We start from the raw sequence: 22735 nt of genomic DNA on the forward strand, positions 1-22735 counted from the left end.
CTTGTGACTTATTGTCACATCTGGGACAAGATAAGAGAACACAAAATATTTCATCGTTGATGAAAGGTCTCACAGTTGGTGAACACATGAATTATTTTCTCTTTCTTACGTGAACTGCAAAGATTCCAGCTTCTAAATATCTGGGCCATGTTATAGTGGTATGCATTAATAAAGCATTCCTACCATAATCCTAAACATCTGTTCACTGTCCCTGCAGGAATATTGCTAGAAAAGATAACAAAATATAATGAAAGTATGTGTAGGGGGTTAGATATAGGATGTACTATAACTCCAGTTGATACTTTGATTTTCATTCTTAAAATTTTAAGAGTTGAGCAATGACTTCAATGACTTCCCATTCAATATATCTATTATTTATCTGGAAAAGATACAGAAACTCTGTACAGCAGCTTCCTGCCGCAAGGCAGCATTCATGGCTTTTGAATTCATTACCCCATTTCAGAGGTCAGTGTCATTCAACAGTGACCATTATAATATAAAATGAGGAACAAATGTCAACAAATGTTATAATATGTAGATACCTGTTTTGTAAATACTAATTTGCCTTTAGCTTATACACTTAGCAGTTTTGCTTGCTGTTAAATATTAATCATATTTTTCATGTTTATTTCATGTGGCAGGAACTCTCCTGACAACTGCAGCATAGGAAAAGGAGGGAAGATTGTTGGTGGCTCAGACAGTGTTTCCATGAACTATGGCAGCTACATGGAAGAGAAACACATTCCTCCTCCTAATATGACAACCAATGAGCGAAGAGTCATTGTGCCCGCAGGTATAGCAGAGCACTGTTAATAAACTATTTCTATGTTTACTTACTATACCTTTGGGAAGCTTTATTATATTTGTTTTTGCTATATTGAAACTGTTCTAATAGTAATCAAGCCATTGTTCAAAGAGGTTTATGGTAATACCACATATTTTCCAATTGGGAACTGGCTCAAATGTTAGAATGAAAAATGGGAGAATACACATTACATTCACACAGAAATACTTTATCAACCAAGTCAATGCGATGTCTTTGAACTTTGTAAAACAAAAATGACTACTAAAGTGAAGTTTACATGTATGTAGAGAGAACATAAAGTGTAGGCCAGAATCGCCTACAATGTCTTTATGCATATATATATATATACTTTATGTCTATATTTGAATTTGAGACTTACACACTATAAGATGGAGATTGCACCCACCATACCACTAAACCATGAAATAATATTAATATATAAGGAACAACATATTACAAAGGTAAAGAAACCACTTTTATGCTCAATGTGCATGCTAACCTCAAATTTCAGGCAGTGGAGAGTCATCCTTAAAGTGTTGGAAATTAGCTGAAATATTAAATATTTGAAATGTATTAAAAATTTAAAACACAGTATTTAAATATAATAAGGTTTATAAACAAGAGAAAACCACTCAGCTCATTTGATTAACTAATTGTTTGCTTGTCTCATTTCTAATAAAATGGTTGCTGGAAGAAAAATCTTTTTTATGATAATGAACTAATGTATGTAGTCAGAATTTTGCAAGCTCAATTATTCATCAAAAGTATTTATGATATTTGTTTTGTTGAGGTTCCTAGCCAGAATTGGACGGCATAGAGCATGGATAGGCCCAGTTTTAGTCCTTGGAGAGAGACAAGCATGTGATGCCATAGTGTGATGATGAATATCAATCATCATGTTGGTGAAGATAGGGTGCTATGATTGCTAAGCACTAAATATGTAGTAGATGCCACAGGAAGGGATATACTGTAGACAAGAACCTCTGGGAGTAGGAAATGAGATGTGACCTTTAAAAATAGCATGCAGTACCTCTAGAGGATCCTCGGAGAAAGGCATCTCAGCAACTGCCAGGTCAAGGAAAACATTGAGGCTATGGATGGCTTGGAAATGACAAAGGACATCTTGTCCGCTGAAGGTAGCACATGAATCCAGAGAAGGAGATGGACATTAAGAGGATGGGCACTATAAATGCTGCATTTGAGATCTATAACCGAGTCTTTTTAGACTGCTTAAGGCTTAGGGTGTCTGAATGTCACTATTGAGATCTCTAGGTGTGTGAACTTATAGTAGAAGTACAGCAAGTCCATAACCCATGAAGTGAATTTAACAACTGATAAGAAACTTCTGAGAGAGAAAAGCTCATTGAGTCTAAAATCGAGGAAGGCCTTATTGGCTGGAGGAAAATAGCCCATAGAATTCTTCATTTTGCTTTGCAGGTGATAAGTAGGTAACCCACCCCACCAAGAAGACAAGAGTGCAAGAGCTATGTAGGCAGAACAGGAGTACCAGCTCTTTTGTTGTTTTCTTTCTGCTAACTTTTGTACTTTACATGTTGCGTGTTGAATTATTTAATAAGTGTGCTGTTTTGTATATTGTGCATTACTTGGCATCTTCCTGGATACACAACACAATCACTATGAGGACTGTCCTCTTTGAGAATTACTTTTAAAATATCTAAAATGCAATAAGCAAACACCAGGAAGCATACTTACTGTAAATGAACTGTGTAGATTTGTTTTGTGCCTGTTTTATTTACTTAATTGTATTGTTTAGGCATTAAAAATAATGGAAACAATTACAATAAGCTGATACAGAAATTATCGAGGTAAGAAAAGCATATCCTTAAGGTGTTTTTTTAATAGTATGGGGTTAAATTGCAGGCCTAGAGATATTCTTCTTATGGCTTTATTGTTGCTTTGTACACTAAAGCAGACGGTCCAGATCTGGAGGGCTCTGAAATACATTTAAGACATGTGTTTGCCAAACACCTTCCAGTATAAACTTTAGCAGCTGCTGCCTGACAGTGGCTTGTCACAACAATAACATTCCTCTTTAAAATCTTTTTTTTTTTTTAGCTATTCCAATAATAAATTACACGATCGTTCCCTACTAGACACACAATTTCCTCAATTGCTTTAATATCAACTACAATATGTTAAGAAATCAAGATGTTTCAACTTTGCAAGATATCATAAAACAGGAAGGCCATAGAAATCTGTGTGCTTTTGGTCCACTGTAAATTGCTTGCAAATATATTTTGTAATATATTCCACCATATAATGCAACTTCCTTTTAAACTGAAGATAAAATCAGCACATTGCATGAATACTAAAGCCGTTATCATAAGACAAATTGCAAGAGCTTGCAAGTGTAATATACTGCTTTTACCAAATATAACAGATAATTTCTTTCAGAATTAAAAAGTTCAGAATTAGATGTGACAATTAACAATAAACAATATTTATCCTGATTTACATTAAAAAATAATAAACACACAGTTTCTGTTATGATTCCAACTGGTTAAAAGAAACTCAAAAAATGAAAGTCAGACCTGTACTTCCATCCAGGTCTGAGCACAAAGTGCATTGCTCACTACATTGAAGGAGCCAAGCCCCAAGCCCAAGCTGCAGGCCTGCACAGACCCAGTTGAGGAAAAGGCTTTAAAATCGAAATATCCAAAAAGGAAAAAGAGGGAAACACTGCCAAAAAAACTCTAGCCCATGATAACAAAAAAAACTTGATTTAATGCTTCATTTTGTTTAGAAATTCAAAAATACTACATAGTAGAACACACACAGGAGTTTAGAAAAAGAAAACAAAATGGTCTGTGGCATACAAATCCAAGACAAAATCCAATTCCTTTAAACAAAAGCCAAAAGTAGATAAATCAGGAATTGTATGATAACAATGTACAAAGTTGAAAGCCTAAGAACAGAAGACGAATGCAAAGCCGAATCCGCTATTACATGTGTTGTTGGCTCTTAAATGTTACTGGTGTGGTTCCCCAGCTGCAGCATCAAGTGTGGTTCAACATAAAAGGACACAAGGTACATTATTTAAAGGACTATTACACACAATAAAATTATAGCACAATAATACTAAATGAATAAACATAACAATATTTAAAACATAATTCATGGCTAAATCTGTAAAAAAGAAGTGATAAAAAGAAAAGACATCCAAGCCAGTCACAAATGCCTGGCCAAACCCTAACAATTTCTGCTTACGTCAAATGCAGAAAGATGTGCACACAGTAAATATGAACTACAGTATGGGTCAAAAAAAAATAAGATGTTTTGTCTAATGGACATATACTCTTTAATAATAAAACTAAACACTGTAATTTGAGACTCTTTAGCTGTGTATATTGGGAACTGCAATGAGTATAAAACATGACATGTAGCATGCATATAGGGGTAGAATAATAAATCAGTACTGAAATGGTTAACAGTACCAGCCAGTATTCATGAACAGGTGATTCTCATAGTTAAAAAAAGTTTACATAAAATACTAGAAGTAACAATATGTTATACAGTCACAACACAATTTAATTAGACCTTGTATTGTCTGACAGCGAGACAGTTTTGGGATAAGCATTATTGTGCTATTAGTATCTGTGCAGTGGTTGATGCTTTCCCTCATACATCCAGAATCTTGGGTCTGAAGTGCGCACCAGTTGCCTGTGTGCAGTTTGCATATTCTTCCAGTGTCTGTGTGGGTTTTTCTCCCACTCCTCTAAAAATGTGCAGGTTAGGTTAATTGGTACCTATAAATTGACTCTAGTATGGGTGTAGGTATGCCTGTGCTCCGCAGTGTAGACTGGCATGTAATCTAGGCTTGTTTCATAAATTGATCCTAAATTTTCTGGCATAGGTTTTGTACCCCAGCAAATTTGTGTTAGATTAAGTAAGATTAAGGTTTGATTAAATCTGTGTTAGATTAAGGTTTGAGAATATGTGTATCTATTACAAAAGTAACATTAGCAATAACGCATGGGCTGAGTGAACATGATAGTTTCTCTTGACAACTTGTGCAAAATTTCTCCAATACTAGCATCATATCTAGCATGTGTCTTTCTCCTATCCAACTCTGTGTTTGGCTTTATCCACATTATTAGTCCAACAACAGTGATGCCATCTACACTTTACAATTCCAAGTCCAATAGGAGAAACAACTGTTATTAAACCCTGCCAGCAAGCAAAAGTGTATGCACTGGCTACATTTTTTTATAAAAACATAAGGGAAAAGTATAAGAAGAATGACAAGATTCCAGTGTGCAAAATAATTTCTAGCACCAAATACTGTGATCCCTCATTGTGGCATACCTAATGCTTCAAGGGTGCCCTCTACTGCTTCAATATGAATATGGATATTTGTATGTCTGTTCTATATTTTAAACTGAAAGACAAGATGGCAATATTTATATATAAGACTCATTACTGTAATTACATGTATGTACTGTCTGTGTGTGAAACGTTTATTGTAGCAATCAAAAATTAAAATATATAAAAATATGCATGTGACCAAGTTAATTTTGTGTTAGTCACAGGAAAAATAAGGAAATGTGAAGAAGCAAATAAATGTGCATTACATTTTTTTTCTCTACTTGTTACTATCATGATAGTATTAAAATAATTTCTAAGCATATATTATTAGTTGTGAAGGACATTACACTCAGGCCTTGGTGGGAATTCAGGGTATATAGTCTTCTTTTTTCCAAGACTTCAGTATGATATCATGTTTCTTTTCAGCTGTGATACTGAAGATTTCCTTATAGTCAAGATGTGCTCAGCTTTTATATCCTTTAATCATGTAATTATTTAACAATTCCTAAATCTATAAAATGTAAAATATTTTTTAAATGTAGAACCATTTAATTCATGATTTAGTTGGCTTTAATAACTGATAATGTTCCTGTTAAAAAGGATCACCTATGGTTACACTTATGTCATAAACAGAGAAGAACAGTATTATACTAGCTGTACAAGACATATGTTTCCCAGATTGTTGATTTGATTTAAACTAAAATCAAAAAACTGATTGATATTTTACATTGTATCCTTTATTATTCCATAAATGTAAGCAACAATTTCTAAACTTTTTTTCTCGTGACAAGGGTAATCTTTATGAGTGATAAAAGAGTGAAGATGTTAAAAATATCAAATCCACACAATCTGACATACAGCTAAGAGCAATGTTAAATATTTAGATACACTTGAAGTGACGCTTCATAATGGGTTTGCCATGGAAAATGTGATTACTGAACATGATTGAAGCTTACAACAACACCCTTAACAACTTGTTTCCAGACTCAGAGCATTTAACTTATAATGCTCACACAGTTTCCTTGGAAAGTTGTGCAGTATACAAGCAAATAATTTTCCTAAGGCTGACAAGCTTTTCTCCAAAATAAAGAACATTATCAGCAATGATCCCAGCAGAAGATTGAAATCAATGTACAGAGGCTATCTCAAACAGAGACTTTGTAAAATATAGTCCACTGATATTTTCATTTTCTTTTCTTTTTTGCTTCCTTGTGTATGCATTCATTTAAGTTTCAGTCTATTATGTGATTAGTGTTAATAGATATACTGTAAATATAGCAATATTTCCCTTCCAACTAACTGATTAAGTTAGTGCCAACAGTAATTGAATAAGTGAGATGTCTGCTGCAAAAACACATAAATACAGATTTTATCAAACATTCATTTGCTTCATTATTAAATGTGAGCAAGAAAATAAGTCAAGAAGAAACAAACTTAAGTCATAAATAAGGTTTGTTATCAGAAAAAAGTCAATATACTGTAAAATGTCAAGAAAAAGTATAAAGGAGTGGCTGGACAATAATGTGATCTTGAGTCTGTACAAATCCCATTATTGCATAGTGGCTAAAGGACTGAATAATAATAATCACTACCTTGTCATGCATGCACTGACTGAAAATAAATAAACTTCCAAAAATCCAAAGATAGAAATGGGTGCACTAGAGCTTTGCTCAGGATGAGAAATCCACTCTCTCTCACCGGATCTGCACCCAAAACTTCTAATAGCCACTAATGTTGGTACCCAGCTAACAAATGACCCGCTCCCATCCTAAACACACTATATTTTCATTAGTTGTTGTTCCTGCACTCATTTCATGTAGTTGCATAAATGTCTGTTACATTTTGATTACTTTATTTGCTGCACTCTCTTTTTCCAATTCTGGGTAATAGGGGACTACAATGTATCCTAGCAGCTCTGGGTACAAAAATACACAAAACCAAGTTTAGAGTTGCCTGTAAACAGCTTTGGGCTATGAAAGAAATGCAGAGATCTCTGTGAGATGAACCTTGTAAATATGAGAACTTACAGTGGATTCAGAAAGTATTCAGACCCATTCATTTTCTGCAAACTTTATTGTGCTATAATTTTAAATAGATAAATTTACTAAGGTTGTGCATCAGTCTAAACTTAATAACCTATACTGAGAAAGGGAAAACATGTTTTCAAAAAGGTTTGCAATTTATTAAATATCAAAATCTAAAATCTCTCATTCACATCAATATTCAGATTCTTTGCTGTAGCAGTCCAGATTGTGGTCAGGTGCTTCCTGTTTGCTTTGAATTGTTCTTAAGATGTGTCTAAAGCTTGGCTGGAGTCCACCTGTGCCCGATTGAACTGATTGGACATCGTTTAGAACTGTGTATATAAGGTCCCACAATTCACACTGCATTTCAGGATAAATACCAAGCCATGATGTCCAAAGGACTCTCTTTAGACATGTGTGATAAAATTGTGGTGAGGCATAGATCAGGACGAGGGTATAAAACTATTTCTAAAGTTTTGAGTGATCCCAGTAGCATAGTGGCATTAATGATTATGAAATGGGAGAATTTTGGAACCACCGGGTCACTTCTTAGGGTTTGTAGTCCAGCCAAACTGAGTAACTGGACAAGAAGGGCCTTGGTTTAGCAGGTGACCAAGAAACCAATGGTCACTCTAACAGCTTCAGAAATCCATCAGGCTCTCTCATCTCAGCAGTGAAGGATGACCCTCTCAGCAGCATTTATGGTAGAGTGGTGACTTCTGCTTGGAGTTTGCTAAACAGCAATTAAAGGACCTTGAGAGCACCTTAAGAGACCCCAACTTTTTTGAAACGTGTTGCTGCCATCAAATTCAAAATGACCTTATTTTTTTCTTAAAGTGGTACATTTTCTCAGTTTAAACATTTTATGTTTTCTATATTCTATTGTGAATAAAACATGGGTTTTTGAAATTTGCCAACCATTGCATTCTGTTTTTATTTACATTTTACACAGTATTCCAACTTTTTTGGAATTGGGGTTCTATATATATATATATATATATATAGTGAATGTGGCTCCAAGGAGACATGGCCGTTCCTCCGAAACCTCCTCTTAAACAGTGATACAATGGAAAACAAACACAGCTTTTCATCTCCTCTTTGCAGGATCAGCTGCTAGCCTGCTGCTGGTTGCCGTTCCACATGATCTGCATATCACGTAGGGCTTCGAACATTTAAAAGACTGCACCACGGCTGTCCTAGTATCTCACTGTCTTGTCCCTCTTCCCCCCGACATTCTCTGCTCTGGTCACCGCTCCCGAGATGCTGCACCCCTTTGAGGAGGATGATTGTGTGTTCTTTTGAACGAGACAGTGTGCCCAGTTCACTCCTGGAATATAGACTTGTGTTTGTTCTCCTTGTATTCAAATAAAGCATCTGCCTCTTGAAAACTCTGAATGAACCTGTGCAACTTTGTGATCCAAGCGTGACAAGATATATATAAGTAAATATCACTTTTCTGGACACTTAAAATGCTTTACATAGACAATAGTTAGCCACCACCAATGATCAGCAGCTGGATGAAATGCCAGTATGTTCACCACACAGTAACTATTAGGTGGTGAAGGGGTGCAAGAGATAGCCAACAGAGATGGGAATGATTAGGCAGCAAGGATGGACAAGACCATGATGGGGAATTTACCCTACTCTTTTCAAAAGATACTCAGGGATATTTTATGACCACAGAGAGTCAGGAACTCACTTTTATATCTCATCCAAAGGACAGAACCATTTTTACTGTAGAGCTTCCCTGTCTCTGCACTGGGGCTTTTGGATGCACACACAGACCACAGGATAAGCGCTTCCTGCTGGCCTCAGCAACTCCCTTACCTACCTACTACCATCCTTATGGTGAATCATGGTAGTGGCTTCATCATGCTATGGAGGTGCTTCTCCGTGGCAGGAACAAGGAGCTGATCAGAACTGAGGAAAGGATGATTGCAGACAAATACAGAGAGGTTCTTGAAGGAATCCTGCTCCAGAGTGAACCTATACACAGACTGGAGCAATGGTTCACATTTCAGTATGTCAATGAACTAAAACAGACAGCCAAGACAATGCTGGAGTTGGCTTTGGGATATGTGTCTTAAGTGGCCCAGGCAAAGCCCAGACTTAACTCAAATAGAATACCTGTGGAGAGACCTAAAGATGGTAGTTTATAGACACCTTCCATCCAGTCCAACAGAGCTTGAGAGGATCTGCCAGGAAGAATAGGATAAACTGCTCAAATCCAGGTGCACAAAGCTTACACTTAGCCAAGAAGACTCAAATCTGTAATTCTAAAAAGGGGTTTCTGCAAAGTGCTGAATTAAGGGTCTAAATACTTATATAAACGGGAGATTTCAGTTTTTGATTTTTAATACATTTTTCAAACCTTTCTCATTGTGGGTTATTGAGTGTAAATTGATGGGCAACAATGGCAAATCTATCCATTTAAAAGTTAAATCTACAACACAATGAAGAGTGCAGAGTTAAGGAGTCTGAATAGTTCCTGAATTCACTGTAATTCCATGCAACCAGGCCTAGACCATGGTGCTGCAAATGATTTTGAATGTTGCATTTCAAGTTACGAAAAGGCTACCAATTTCCTCAGGTACATCATGTGAAAACAGAAAACAAAAGCCACAGGATGTGCACATTTGCTTGGTCTAAAACGGTGAACGATAAGTGTGTATGAATATGTCATGAGATAGAATTCTGTCAAGTCCAAGATTGCTTCCTTCATTTTGCCCAATGATATAGGTGCTAGCTCTTTATGGCTGTAGTTAAAAATGTTTTGGAAATGGATGGATGGACAAAAAGTAAATTGCAGCCACAGCTTGATGTTAAATGTTTCCACAATGATTTATGCAAGAAGGTTCCAGGTACAGTGTCTGTCACATTAGAGACTGACCCATTAGAGCCCTAAGGCATTTCATAGACAATACATATTCAAATACCTTCAAAAACGATCCATTGTTTCTGTGACATGAAGTTTAGATTCATAGTGAAGACATTACACAGTACTAAAATGACTTTCTCGTTTGCTTATTTTGGATTTGGACAGATCCTACTCTTTGGACGACTGACCATGTTCAACAGTGGCTGGAATGGGCAGTAAAGGAATACGTCCTCTTGGATGTAGACATCTCCCTGTTTCACAACATTGATGGGAAAGAACTCTGCAAAATGAGCAAGGAGGACTTCCAGAGACTAACGCCCGGTTACAATGCAGACATCCTCTTGTCACACCTTCACTACCTCAGAGAAAGTATGTATTATTCATGGACAATCCTCAGCTTCTAGCACTGTGCCTCAGGTTGTTGTTTCTGCGACTGTAAATTGCCCTTATTATGTTACCTCTAATGCCGTGTTGAATTTAAAGTCTTATGTGCAACCCTAATTGTAGAATGTCGAACGTTTTGCTAAATATTTATTTCTCTATTTGCTTGTTTGAACAGCACTTGAATGTCTAAGGTGTGTCATTTTTAGTTTAATCCACTACATTATTTTATGGTATTACACTCAAGCATCAATATAGTTTGTTATGATAAAAAAACTTTTTCATCCAGTGAGGCATGCAAATGCAGTTAGATGGTAAAGTAAAGCTAGAAAATTAAAAAAACCTGCAACCTGCTTCCCCCAAGAAAGATTTGCCTAATTAAATGTGCTTTGCTTCAGTGGGCTAAAAGCAGCTTTTAACAGTAGTGTTCTGTGCTGCTGTCTTGGTATGCTTATTACTAACATTCTGAGGGGCTCTGTAGTGCAGAGGCATACTGTACTGGTTATGGACCGTGAAGCAGTCTAAATATTAAGGGAACATGAAAAAGCAGACTAATGAATAGGGCAGGGCCTGGTTTCCACATTTAGACATTTTTTAATGCATCATTAAAAGTAAAAAAAAATCAATAGGTTACTTATTATGTTCTAGTGTCATAGAACGGGCTAGCCATAAATATGTTGTTATATCATGATAAGATTTAGCTTCTAACACTCTGAGTGTTCATAACGATAAAATTACTTTTGATATGCTTATGCTCGTTGTAGTCACTAACCACATTTATATTTTGTAATACTTGTGCAAGGGCTGACTAGTGTGCACATCACAAACAAACTGGTTTGAAATGAGTTGACAGAATTCAGGTTACATTTTTTAAAATATATCTGTATATTAAAATGGATCCCAGAAAAGGCAAGATTCAAGGACAATTACTATAATGAATTTGCCTTGCTTCACATAATATAATATTTGGGGCTATAAGAGAGGAGGTAGCAATCTGTGAATGGAGTGCAAAATCGGTAGTTATTGGGTGTATAGCTAGAAAGAATAAGTAGGTTAAAAATTGTACATTTTCTTGTGCTAGTGAAGAAGCAGCAACAGTGTATTGCAGAGTTTATGATCCTTGATTGAAGTACTTGTCCTGCTGTGGAAGATATGAGAAAAACAAGCTTCCCAATGGGAAATTCATGGGTGAATTTGAAGATAACTTTGTTTCCAAAGGGAACTGTAAACTATATGAGCAGCACTAGGTACAAAACATGTAAGTTTCAATGGATAAATTTTAGCACTTTTTTCCAATCAATCTAAACTCAATAACCTATAATGAGAAAGTGAAAGCATGTATTCAGTTTGCAGTTTATTAAATATCAAAATCTGAATTTCTCATTTGTTTAAGTATTTAGACTGTTTGCTGTGGGACTCCAAATTGTGGTCAGGTGCTTCCTGTTTGCTTTAATCGTCCTTGAGATGTGCCTAAAACTTGATTGGAGTTTACCTGAGGCAACCTAAATTGATTGGACATCGTTTAGATAGGCACACACCTGTGTATATAAGGTCCCACAATTCACACTGCATGTCAGGACAAAAACAAGTTATGAAGTCCAAGGAACTTCCACTAGACTTTTGCAATCGAATTGTGGTGAAGCATAGATCAAGCCCAGGGTAGAAAAGCATTTCTCAAGCTTTCAATGGTCAAAAGAGCACACTGGCCTCTATGATTATGAAATGGGAGAATTTTGGAACCACTGGTTCCTAGGGTTTGTAGTCCAAACTGAGTAACATTACAATAAGGGCCTTATTTGTTCAGGTGACCAAGAAACCAATGGTCACTCTCTAACAGCTTCAGAAATCCAATAGGTTCTCCCATCTCATCAGAGGAAGAATGACCCTGTCAGCAGCATTTATCGTAGAATGGCTGATTTCCACTTGAAGATTCCTAAACAGCAACTAAAGGACCAAGAGCACCCTAGAGTTTATAGTCTGGTAAAACTGAGTAACTGGGCAAGAAGGGTCTTGGTAAGGGAGGTGACCAAAAAATGAATGATCACTCTAACAGAACTTCAGAAGTCCTCTGCTGAGATGAGAGAACCTGTCGGAAGGATGACCATCTCAGCAGCACTCCATCAATCTGGTGTGTATGGTAAAGTGGCTGACTCCAACTTGGAGTTTGCCAAACATCAAGTAGCCTCCTTAGTGTTTGACCCGAGCATCTCTTGGGCTGTAAAAACAGTACTAAAAGCGTTAGTCCTGAGCATCACTCAGGCAACTGTATAGACATGTCTCATGTAAGTTTTAGACCCGAGGATTACTCGTGCTGTAAAAGTGTCAACAGCGTTAGTGCCGAGTGTTGCTCACACAACGGTGAAGACACATCTTCTCCTAGACTCCTAATGGCATCTTGTAAGAAACGTTTTTCAGCAGCCCAGGGGCCTCATGTATAATGCCGTGCGTAGAATTCACACTATAACATGGTGTACGGACAAAAGCCGAAATGTGCTTACGCACAAAAAAATCCAGATGCATAAATCTATGCGCACACCAACTTCCACGTTCTTCTGCTACATAAATCCCGGTCAGCGTGAAAAGTAACACACGTGCACACGCCTGCTGTCCCGCCCCAACTCCTCTCAGAATTACGCCTCTTTGAATATGCAAATCAATATAAATAACCCTTAAGCACAGCCTTCTGTGATAAGACAATGGCAAAAGCATGGGGGAAAATAGAAGAATTTCAGTGAATACCAAGTGGAGGCAAGGAAAAACGTACTATTTGTTGGTTTAAACAGTGGTATAAACAACAAAATGAAGTTGATCGAGTGGCATAGCGTGTCAGAGAAACTCGGACACTCAAGTGCACAAAGTCGCAGGGTGCCCGAAATAAAAAAGAAGTTGTCACATATCAAAGTCGCCGTGAAAAGACGAGTCGTAGCCCACCATCTGAGTGTCATATGAAAGCTTATTAGGGTACAGAGAAAAAAAATAGGCACACAGTGGGGAAAAAAGCACGAATTGTCAACTTTAATCTCAAAATTTCCACCTTAATCACGTAGTTTATCTTGTCATTAAAGTAGAACATCATAAACTTCATCTTAAAATCGTTTAATTTACTAGTTTTCTCAAATCCCATCATAACTAAAGTAGCATGTTAAATGCTTTGTTTTGTATTTGATCTTCTATGTGCTCTATGTGTTTGAATCACTACGTGCTTCTGGGCTTTAGCTTCCTCCGACAGGACACAGAATCCATTACATTCGTAATATTACAGCTCTCTGAATAAATGAAATACTGAGATGTATACGTGATATCATTTTCATGATGATAGGAGTTAAAACATGTTATTAAACATGGGAACACGGTGGCACAGTGATTGTTCCTGCCTCACGCAAGATGCTTGCTGCGCCGTGCGTGACCTTCGATGAAATAATTTATTGCAGCAGTTCTGTCTCTTTCAAACGTACTAAGCCCCAATTCCTGTCCTTACTTTTCTTTCCCCAAATACCCAGTTGCCACACATTCAGCTCTGTAATAGACGTTAAGCCATCTATAAGCTTAGAACGCCGATGCTTCAAAACTTTTATGGAACATTGAAATATCTTCGTAGTACGTGTTTAATTATTCTATCCATCCAGTGTCTCACCAGCACCAGCAAGAATACAGCGCAAGTCAGGAACAATCTGTGAACGGAACGCCAGATCCTTGCTAGCGCAGCGACACCGTGTCCTCACATGTTTAATTATTAACAATATAGATTATTTAAATGAAGTTAAAGTTTTATCTGTATAATATAATAAACATATTTTGCTGCATTTCATCTTAAAAATGATATCGTCATCATATGCAAATATATGCTTTATAAAGTGGCCCAGGTTGTGCAATATTATAACTGTATCGCAAGTTTACAGTGATATAATTGTACTTATTTACAAACAGTTCTATAAGGAGCACTTGATGGACTGATTGAGTATGTTTATAGTTCTTGGGATGAAACTGTTTCTGAACTGCGAGGTCCGTACAGGAAAAGCTTTGAAGCATTTGCCGCGTGAGAGCAGCTCAATAGACAGCATGGCTGAGGCAGCGTGTGCTTGATGGTGTATACCGATAATTCTCTTTCCGATCAGCTGCTGTAGATCTGTGATTCCCCACTCAGATATAGTGATACAGTGATCCCTCGCTATATCGCACTTCGCCTTTCGCGGCTTCACTCTATCGCGGATTTTATATGTAAGCATATTTAAATATATATCGCGGATTTTTTGCTGGTTTCGCGGATTTCTGAGGACAATGGGTCTTTTAATTTCTGGTACATGCTTCCTCAGTTGGTTTGCCCAGTTGATTTCATACAAGGGACGCTATTGGCAGATGGCTGAGAAGCTACCCAACTTACTTTTGTTTCTCTCTCTCTCTCTCTCTCTCGCGCTGACTTTCTCTGATCCTGACGTAGGGGGTGTGAGCAGGGGGGCTGTTCGCACACCTAGACGCTACGGACGCTCGTCTAAAAATGCTGAAAGATTATCTTCACATTGCTACCTTCTGTGTGCAGCTGCTTCCTGAAGCGATATGCTGCACGGTGCTTCGCATACTTAAAAGCTCAAAGGGCACGTATTGATTTTTCACTGTTTGTTTTCCTCTGTCTCTCTCTCTGTCTCTCTCTCTCTCCCTGCTCCTGACGGAGGGGGTGTGAGCTGCCGCCTTCAACAACTTTGTGCCGCGGTGCTTCGCATACTTAAAAGCCAAACAGCTCTATTGATTTGTTTGGTTTTCTCTCACTTTCTGACATTCAGTGCTCCTGACACGCACTCCTTTGAAGAGATAGATATGTTTGCATTCTTTTAATTGTGAGACAGAACTGTCATCTCTGTCTTGTCATGGAGCACAGTTTAAACTTTTGAAAAAGAGACAAAGAGACAAATGTTTGTTTGCAGTGTTTGAATAACGTTCCTGTCTCTCTACAACCTCCTGTGTTTCTGTGCAAATCTGTGACCCAAGCATGACAATATAAAAATAACCATATAAACATATGGTTTCTACTTCGCGGATTTTCTTATTTCGCGGGTGGCTCTGGAACGCAACCCCCGCAATGGAGGAGGGATTACTGTATAAATACTCAGAGTGGTGCAGTGGGAGTTATATGGAAAAAGATGATCCGCTGTGGCAAACCTTAACGGGAGCTGCTGAAAGAAGAAGAAGAAGGTGCAGTGAGAGTAACAACGCTAAAGCAGCTATGGTATTTAGAATAGTTTGACCATTCTGTGGACCATTATATTGTTACAGGTTAATTACAATCAGATGCCTTAAACTAATAAACAATATGCAGTTAGTTTCAGTGTATATGATAAAGCCGTGTCAGGGATGTGGATCTAAAAAAAGAAAGGGTGACCACACAGGTACAGTAGCACTGCTTTGACGCTGGGTGCCGCCAGTTTGCAAAACCGAGCGGAGAACTTGCGTACGCCAGGGTTGGAGCTACCGTGAAAATGTGCGTGGCTTTACGCCAAGTTTAGGTTTTATACATCGCGATTTGAGAGTGGAAACGTTCGTACACAACATTTTTATGCGTACACACCGTTTATACATGGGGCCCCAGGTGTTGCATGCTTCTTGACAGTAATATAAGCAGTGACGATAAAGTGAATCTGTCTTCAGGCAGTGAATTTGAAACAGACTGTGAAATCGAAAGTGATTCTGATGAATCTAAAAGTGATGTTCATGTCAGTCACACATGTGCAGTGTGCTGTTCAAAAGCTGATCAGTCTGGAAAGAAAATCTGCAAAGGAATCAGGTTACTATCGTCTCAACAGTGATTTTGAATTGTGTATTTCACTGTGCTTCAAGATATACCACACAAACAACACATATTGACAGTATATACAGTATTACCATTATTTTTATTATTACTTATTATTTTTATTTATATCATTATTATACTTTGTACCCTTCTGACTTTGTACTTTTAGTGTTTTGCATGTTTTACAGTAGAAAGATCAGATTTAATAAATATGTAAATTTTCAAGCCAAAAAATGAAACACATTTTACATGTTTTTTGAGAAAAGATGTAACACTAAGGAAGTTAAAGGACTCTGAGAGCATGAGGGAAAAATCATTGCTGATTTTATGATCCTTTACTGAAGGACTTGTCCTGCTATGGAGGATATGGGAAAAGAAATTTGTTGGGGAATTTGAATAGAACTTTGTTTCCACTAAATTCACCGCCCTCTCAACTTATTTTGTTATACAAAACGCAAAAAGTCAACAGGTAACTGCATTTTTGATAACATTGAAATTGAAGAAAAACAATACTTTGTGTTTCCCTTATTTTATTTTATACAAAGAAAACCCTCTACCCTTTGTACCTTAATTGGAAATGTATATCAGCCAAACAAATTGGAATGTATGACAACAGAAGAGGACACCAAAAATTGTTCCTAACCAGAACCTAAGTGAAACTGGTCTGACAGGAAGGGCATTGAAAACTGAAGTTATGTGAGAAGAGGAGAATTCAAGTTAAAATAAATTGTTGTAGCCTAGGGAGTGTGAAATTTTTTAAATTATGAAGAAGTGAATTGCAAAAATGTACAAAACACTTCAACTTATTTTAAATAATAATGTGCATTCTGTTGTGAAGTCCACATATAGATAAATAACTACAAGATGTGTGGAATTACTACAGATGTGTAATTGCAGGCTGCATACACTTATTACCACTCTTCTGCTGAAAATGTACATTGCTTTCATTTTATTGCAACATTTTTTCTTTTAATGCAACATTTTTTTCTTTTATTTAAATGTTTGTCTGAAGACTTTTTCTGAATCCATCAAATACTCACAGTCTGCATTACATTTTATTTGTGGCTCAAATTTACATTTACTTATTTATCCAAAGTGGCATACAAAAGAGTTCAACATAATTGAATAAACGTCTGTCTGGTGACTATTTTGAAACAAGTGTTATAGGATGAGGTTACAGAATTGACCATTGCAAGTGAAAAGCTCTAAACCAACAGCAACTTAAGACTACTTATTCATTCTTTAGTTACAAGAATCTTTCAAATTCATGCATAGCAAGAAAGTCTTCAAATGCTTCTTAAACACGGTTCAGATGGAGGTGGGCAGCTTCTTCCACCAGCTAAAGGAACTACCCATTGGAACAATGTGCATGGTTACTTATTGAAATGTTGTTATGGAAAGCTCACTACAGAATCAATTCACATATCAGCTGTTATCAAACAGACCAAAAAGGCTAAGTTCATCCACACTGCATGCAGTGACCTGTAGACAAACCAAATGAAGAGCTGGGGTAGTGTGGGATTGGCTAGATAGATATAACAAGTTAGAAAATGTACACATGGCATAACATTCAGATGCATTTTAGAGCTGTGCAAGCACTATACCTCAAAGGACTTAATTCAGTAGATGGGTTTCATTTCAGGGTTGCGGGGGCCAAAGGCTATCTCATCAGGATTGTGCAAAAGGCTAAATAGCAAAAGTGAAGTTGTGGGAATAACACTAACTTCTTTTTAAGCCTTGCCAAACGCCAATTAATGTAGTCACCGTGGGGCCCCCACCCAGCCCTATAAGTAACAGTGAAACTGCCCCACCTGCACTGCCTGTAGTTAGGCCATAGGCTAGGAATACACCCAGTACTTAAAAAGTCAAGTTTAAAAATTTTTCATTAGTGTGTCACTAAATCACATTTTTTACAAAAATATCTCTTTGCTGACTATCAACCATATATTCATTGCTATTTTTTTTTTTTGCTGGCTTACAGTCCATCATCAATCAATCTTTATTTTATAAGCTATTCTATATGTAGCACTGTACAAGAAATACACTGCAATACAATATAGAGAAAGGTGGGGAGCATGCCGCACCCACCACACAACGAACCACCCGGGTTGAGATCAGAGTGCAGCAGTGCAACGGGTAGCACCTCAATACAATATAATAGGTCCAGTAAAGGTGCACTACATACTAAAGTGCAGAGAATACACTTGACTTGAGTATTCATAGTTTCAGACTCAGACTCTTTCTCTGTACGTTTAGCATTCATTTGCTCAGAGGTTGATGTGCTTGCTGCATCCTGAGCAGCTCTTCTTCTCTCCACCCTAGCAGCCTGCTTTTTCTTTTCTTTCATCTGCATCTTTTTGCATTAAAACTGATTAAGTCAGTGTTTGTGTTGCTATTACTTAGTACGTTTTCCTTAATTTTTCATTTAAGCTGGCACTTAAGTCTTCAATCTGCCTCAAGAATGATTTAAGATATGAAGAGGTAGAGGAAGTGATTGTGAAGGTTGTACAGATGAGAACGGAGCCCGTACGCATGCCCCGGACGGCCACCCTGCTAGCTGCTGCCGAGAGTTGATTCTACAATAAAATAGAATAAAAATAAAAAGAGGAATAACCTTGGAGCACAATCATCACCTCAAAAGCACATAGTAGACATCACGTAGTATATGTGTACCAAATTTCTGGTCAATAGGTCAAACGGTTTGTGAGCTACTGGTGATTTAAAATCCTGGATAGACAAACAGACAGCCAGGGTAGCATATCATATAAGAAGATAAAATTCAGTATTATTAAAAAATATACATGATTAAAAAAAAGAAAAAATATAGATGGATTTGCACAAGTAAACATTCTGAGTTGAAAATAAATTACAGGCCACATCAGTACAATTAATAAAGGAGAGAAAAGTTTTGAGCCTTTCACATTTCAGACTGGCTTTTCTTTTCATAAGCTGGTCATTGAAGTTTCTTGCCATTACTTTGACCTGTATGTTTTCATCTTGTCAGAACAATTTAAATGACAATCATACTATGGGGTATAAAGGTAATGCAGTACAAAGCAATATTTTACTTTAATCTACTTACATTTCCCCGTGATGAATTAGTGCAACGTGTTAATTCTCAACTTGAGTAAAATTTTGTTATGTAGGTTGTACACATCAACAAGTAATATCTAAATACCATATTTTGAACGGTAGGCATTCCATTTCACATTTTGTGCACTCTAACAAATTTGTGCTGCACATGTGCACCATTTTCACACAGACATGAAGCACATTGAATTTAACAGTCCTGTCAGATCTGTACTGGAGATGTGTGTTATAACTTCACGTAAAAATTTTTTTTTATTTAGGATTGTATTGAGGTTGGCTTCGTCTTTAGTAAGAAATGCTTTCAAGTTTTTGAGTGGTTAAGTCCGTTTATAAAGATTTTATGTTTGTTAAGAATACTTTTTGTGATGTAAAGGCCTCTATTTGCTGATTCATATGTTTGAAATGGCACAGTGCTAATGTAAGCACTGTAGTTTATGTGTTTAAGTGCTTGATTCAAGTTCACTGTTTCTGGTAATTTTAAAATACTTCTGTGTGTCATCCTTGTACTTTCTGATACATATTTACATTGGCCCCGCCACCATTCTCAGGAAATAGTATGGATTGGTATGGTAACTTATATATGTTTAGAAAGTAACATAAAAGTAAAGTAATTAGTAATGTATTACTGTTTTTCAGTTAAGTAATAAGTACCTTAATTCCATTAGAATTAGCTACCCCAACTCTAGTGAGATGAGCACTGACAGACCTTCTTGAGACAAAATGAGGGCCAGTTCAAGAAAATTATAGCAACTACTTTAGACTTGCTTACATGGAATAAGCAGAAGGTGGACATCAGTGGATCCCGGAAGTCTGGTAGATCGATATGAGGCAAGCAGTGATAACAGATAATCTGTGGTATTGAAATTAACAGCTTTGTTAGTAAGAGAGATTCTACAATATGCCATTTGAGAAATTGTGTGTTGTGACATGCATGGACTGTGTCAGAACTGTAGCATTACTAAGCTGAGTAGAAATACCACTGAAAAGTGATTTGTAGTAAACCAGTCAAGAAATTGTAAAGGTGTGACAAAGTATTTCTATCTTAGATGAGAATAGGAAGCATCATACTCTAGCAAACATTCTGTAGTTGGTGGAAAGTCGTTCCGACTGTAATTCTGGTCGAATTTTCAAAGCTAAGGGTTCTATGAAGCATGATTCCAATGCAGTGAATAATAGAAAATAACTAAAATAACTAAATAAGAGGCAGAATGGCAGAGTTTAGCTAGAGATTCAATATGATGGATTTCAATTTTATTTCTGTTTAGGTATAGTAAGCTTTGTTTTTGCTCCTTAATAACAACAAGAACTTTATTAAAAACATAATCATAAAGTCTTGGTCATTTTACAAACCTGACCAAATTGATTTAATTCCTTTACCTATTCAGCCCACCATTGGCCCCATTGGTATGGACAGAAATGTTACAGACATTATAGTTCTACACATTTGAAAGCAAGCACGCTTCAATAAGTAGTTCCCTTTTGTATTTAGCATGAAGTCACACTTGCCTTAAAACCAAAGTGTTTAAATTTTTTTTAGAAGGAACAGCATGTTGCTGCTTGTCATATGACTCTAAACTGGTTACCTGATATATGTATATGATATTTAAGAAAGAAAGACAGAGAAATGATGGAATAAAAATATCGTTATTATCATGATTGGCTAGTAAATATAACATAGAACCTCCATTAAATGCATTGTAGTCTGCACCAATTTAAGATAGATTTGAATCTAGAATGTGTAATTTAAATAACAATGATCATTATTTCCACTTGTAATCTCTGAAGTTTGCAAAAGGCAATATAAAATATTGAATGCAAATAAAATAGATTATCTAGGTTTAAGATGAATAAATAAATGTATACTCAAGAGTTATTGTGTTTTTATGATTTTGGAATTTATAATAATACAAAAATATCTGAACAAAATATTTCTGTGTATTTTGAAGCCAATGATAGTAATTCATAATTTTATCATGAAGGGAAAAATTGATAGAAATTTACAGAGTTAAAAAGCAAATACATTTGTTGACAGCAAATAAGAACTGATAATAAATTAACACTTTTTATAGCATTGTTTTAAATAATGACACGTTTCATGTGCGTGCTTTCATGTTCTTAAATATTTGGGAGATATTTTATCCTTTGTCCAGTTTGGTGTGCTACCTAATAATGGAGAAGGCATCTGCTCAATGCTGAGCTTAATTCTAAGAACTTCTCTGTGGTGTTGCCTCTTACTGACTGCAGTGGGCACTGCAGCAAGACTGAAAATAAATTTTGACTTTTTTTTTTTTGAAAACCTTTTACATTTAGAAGCTTAATATTGATTGATTAAAATTGGTAATTTTCTTAAAGGTAATGGATTGTAGTCATGTCCATATATAATAGATTTTGGGGTGTGCATATATAGTGTACAGTGCTTTATAATATTTATTTTGTATCATATAATTTTAAGACATTGAACAATGCTGATTTTAATTTTAACAGACTATCACAAAATTTTATGTTGAAATTCTAAACTTTGGTTTGCTTGATTTAGAGAAATAATTTCCAGTAACTTCCTGTTTCAAAAGAATCTTTTGTTTCTCAGCTCCACTCCCTCACTTGACTTCAGATGATGTTGACAAAGCCTTACAAAACTCTCCTCGGCTAATGCATGCCCGTAACACAGGTAAGATGTCTGTACTTACATCACAAAGCAAGGTTCACAATGAAATAAATGTTTCTGAGCTTGCTGTTCTGGGTGTTTGCAGTATTGTGTTATTATGAAGGTGTTCATACTCATGTAAAACCAAATTTACTTTTCACTGCAATGAAATATGCATGCATACAATTACTTAATTGTATTAAAAAAGGCCAGGCAGCTCATACAGACCTGCCCAAGAGATTGTGCAGCCACCACAGAACACCAACAAAGATCAATAACTTTGCTCCGACCAAATTGAAAGAACAGACCTGCTATTAGTATTTCACTAGTTATCAAACGTGAAAAGACAAAATGAGTTTTACCAAATTATGGTGCTGTTAAAGAGAACTTTCAGCTGAACGGCATCTACAAATTAGGGTTCATGGTGCTAAATTAATTATAAAGTCTATTGGCTGCTTAATTATAAAACCACAGCAAGAAAAAACAATAGAAGATTAAATAAAGTTGGAAAGTTGTGTAACATGACATTTATACATTCATCCATCATTAGACACACACAACCTTAAATTTAACATTGTGTGCCTAGAGCATCAGCATGTAATGGATAGGTTCTTCCTACATTGCCTTTATGTCATCAATTGATGAAAAATGTCTGAATTTAAAGAAAAAGAAAATATAATATTGGAGAATCATATTTTTATTACAATGTTTTATATTCATAATTTTACATGCATTCAATATGACATTTTATTACATACTGTATGTTTAATTCTTTTTTGGCAGAGGAAAGTCAAAAATTTAAAGT

The 22735-nt window shown here is 36.3% G+C and overlaps 1 protein-coding gene across 4 annotated transcripts in view; it reads left to right on the forward strand.

Annotated features, from left to right (window-relative positions):
* The window catches only part of erg (ETS transcription factor ERG), a 317870-nt gene that overhangs the window by 280899 nt on the left and 14236 nt on the right, over positions 1 to 22735 (forward strand). For all 4 annotated transcript variants that reach the window (XM_051926840.1, XM_028800209.2, XM_051926842.1 and 1 more), the window contains 3 exons: positions 642 to 793; positions 10199 to 10402; positions 21874 to 21954. In XM_051926840.1, the coding sequence (XP_051782800.1) occupies positions 642 to 793; positions 10199 to 10402; positions 21874 to 21954 (437 nt within the window). The remainder of the gene's footprint in view (positions 1 to 641; positions 794 to 10198; positions 10403 to 21873; positions 21955 to 22735) is intronic.

This window comes from Erpetoichthys calabaricus, chromosome 4 (genome assembly GCF_900747795.2).
Source record: "Erpetoichthys calabaricus chromosome 4, fErpCal1.3, whole genome shotgun sequence".
NCBI classification, from domain to species: Eukaryota; Metazoa; Chordata; class Cladistia; order Polypteriformes; family Polypteridae; genus Erpetoichthys; species Erpetoichthys calabaricus.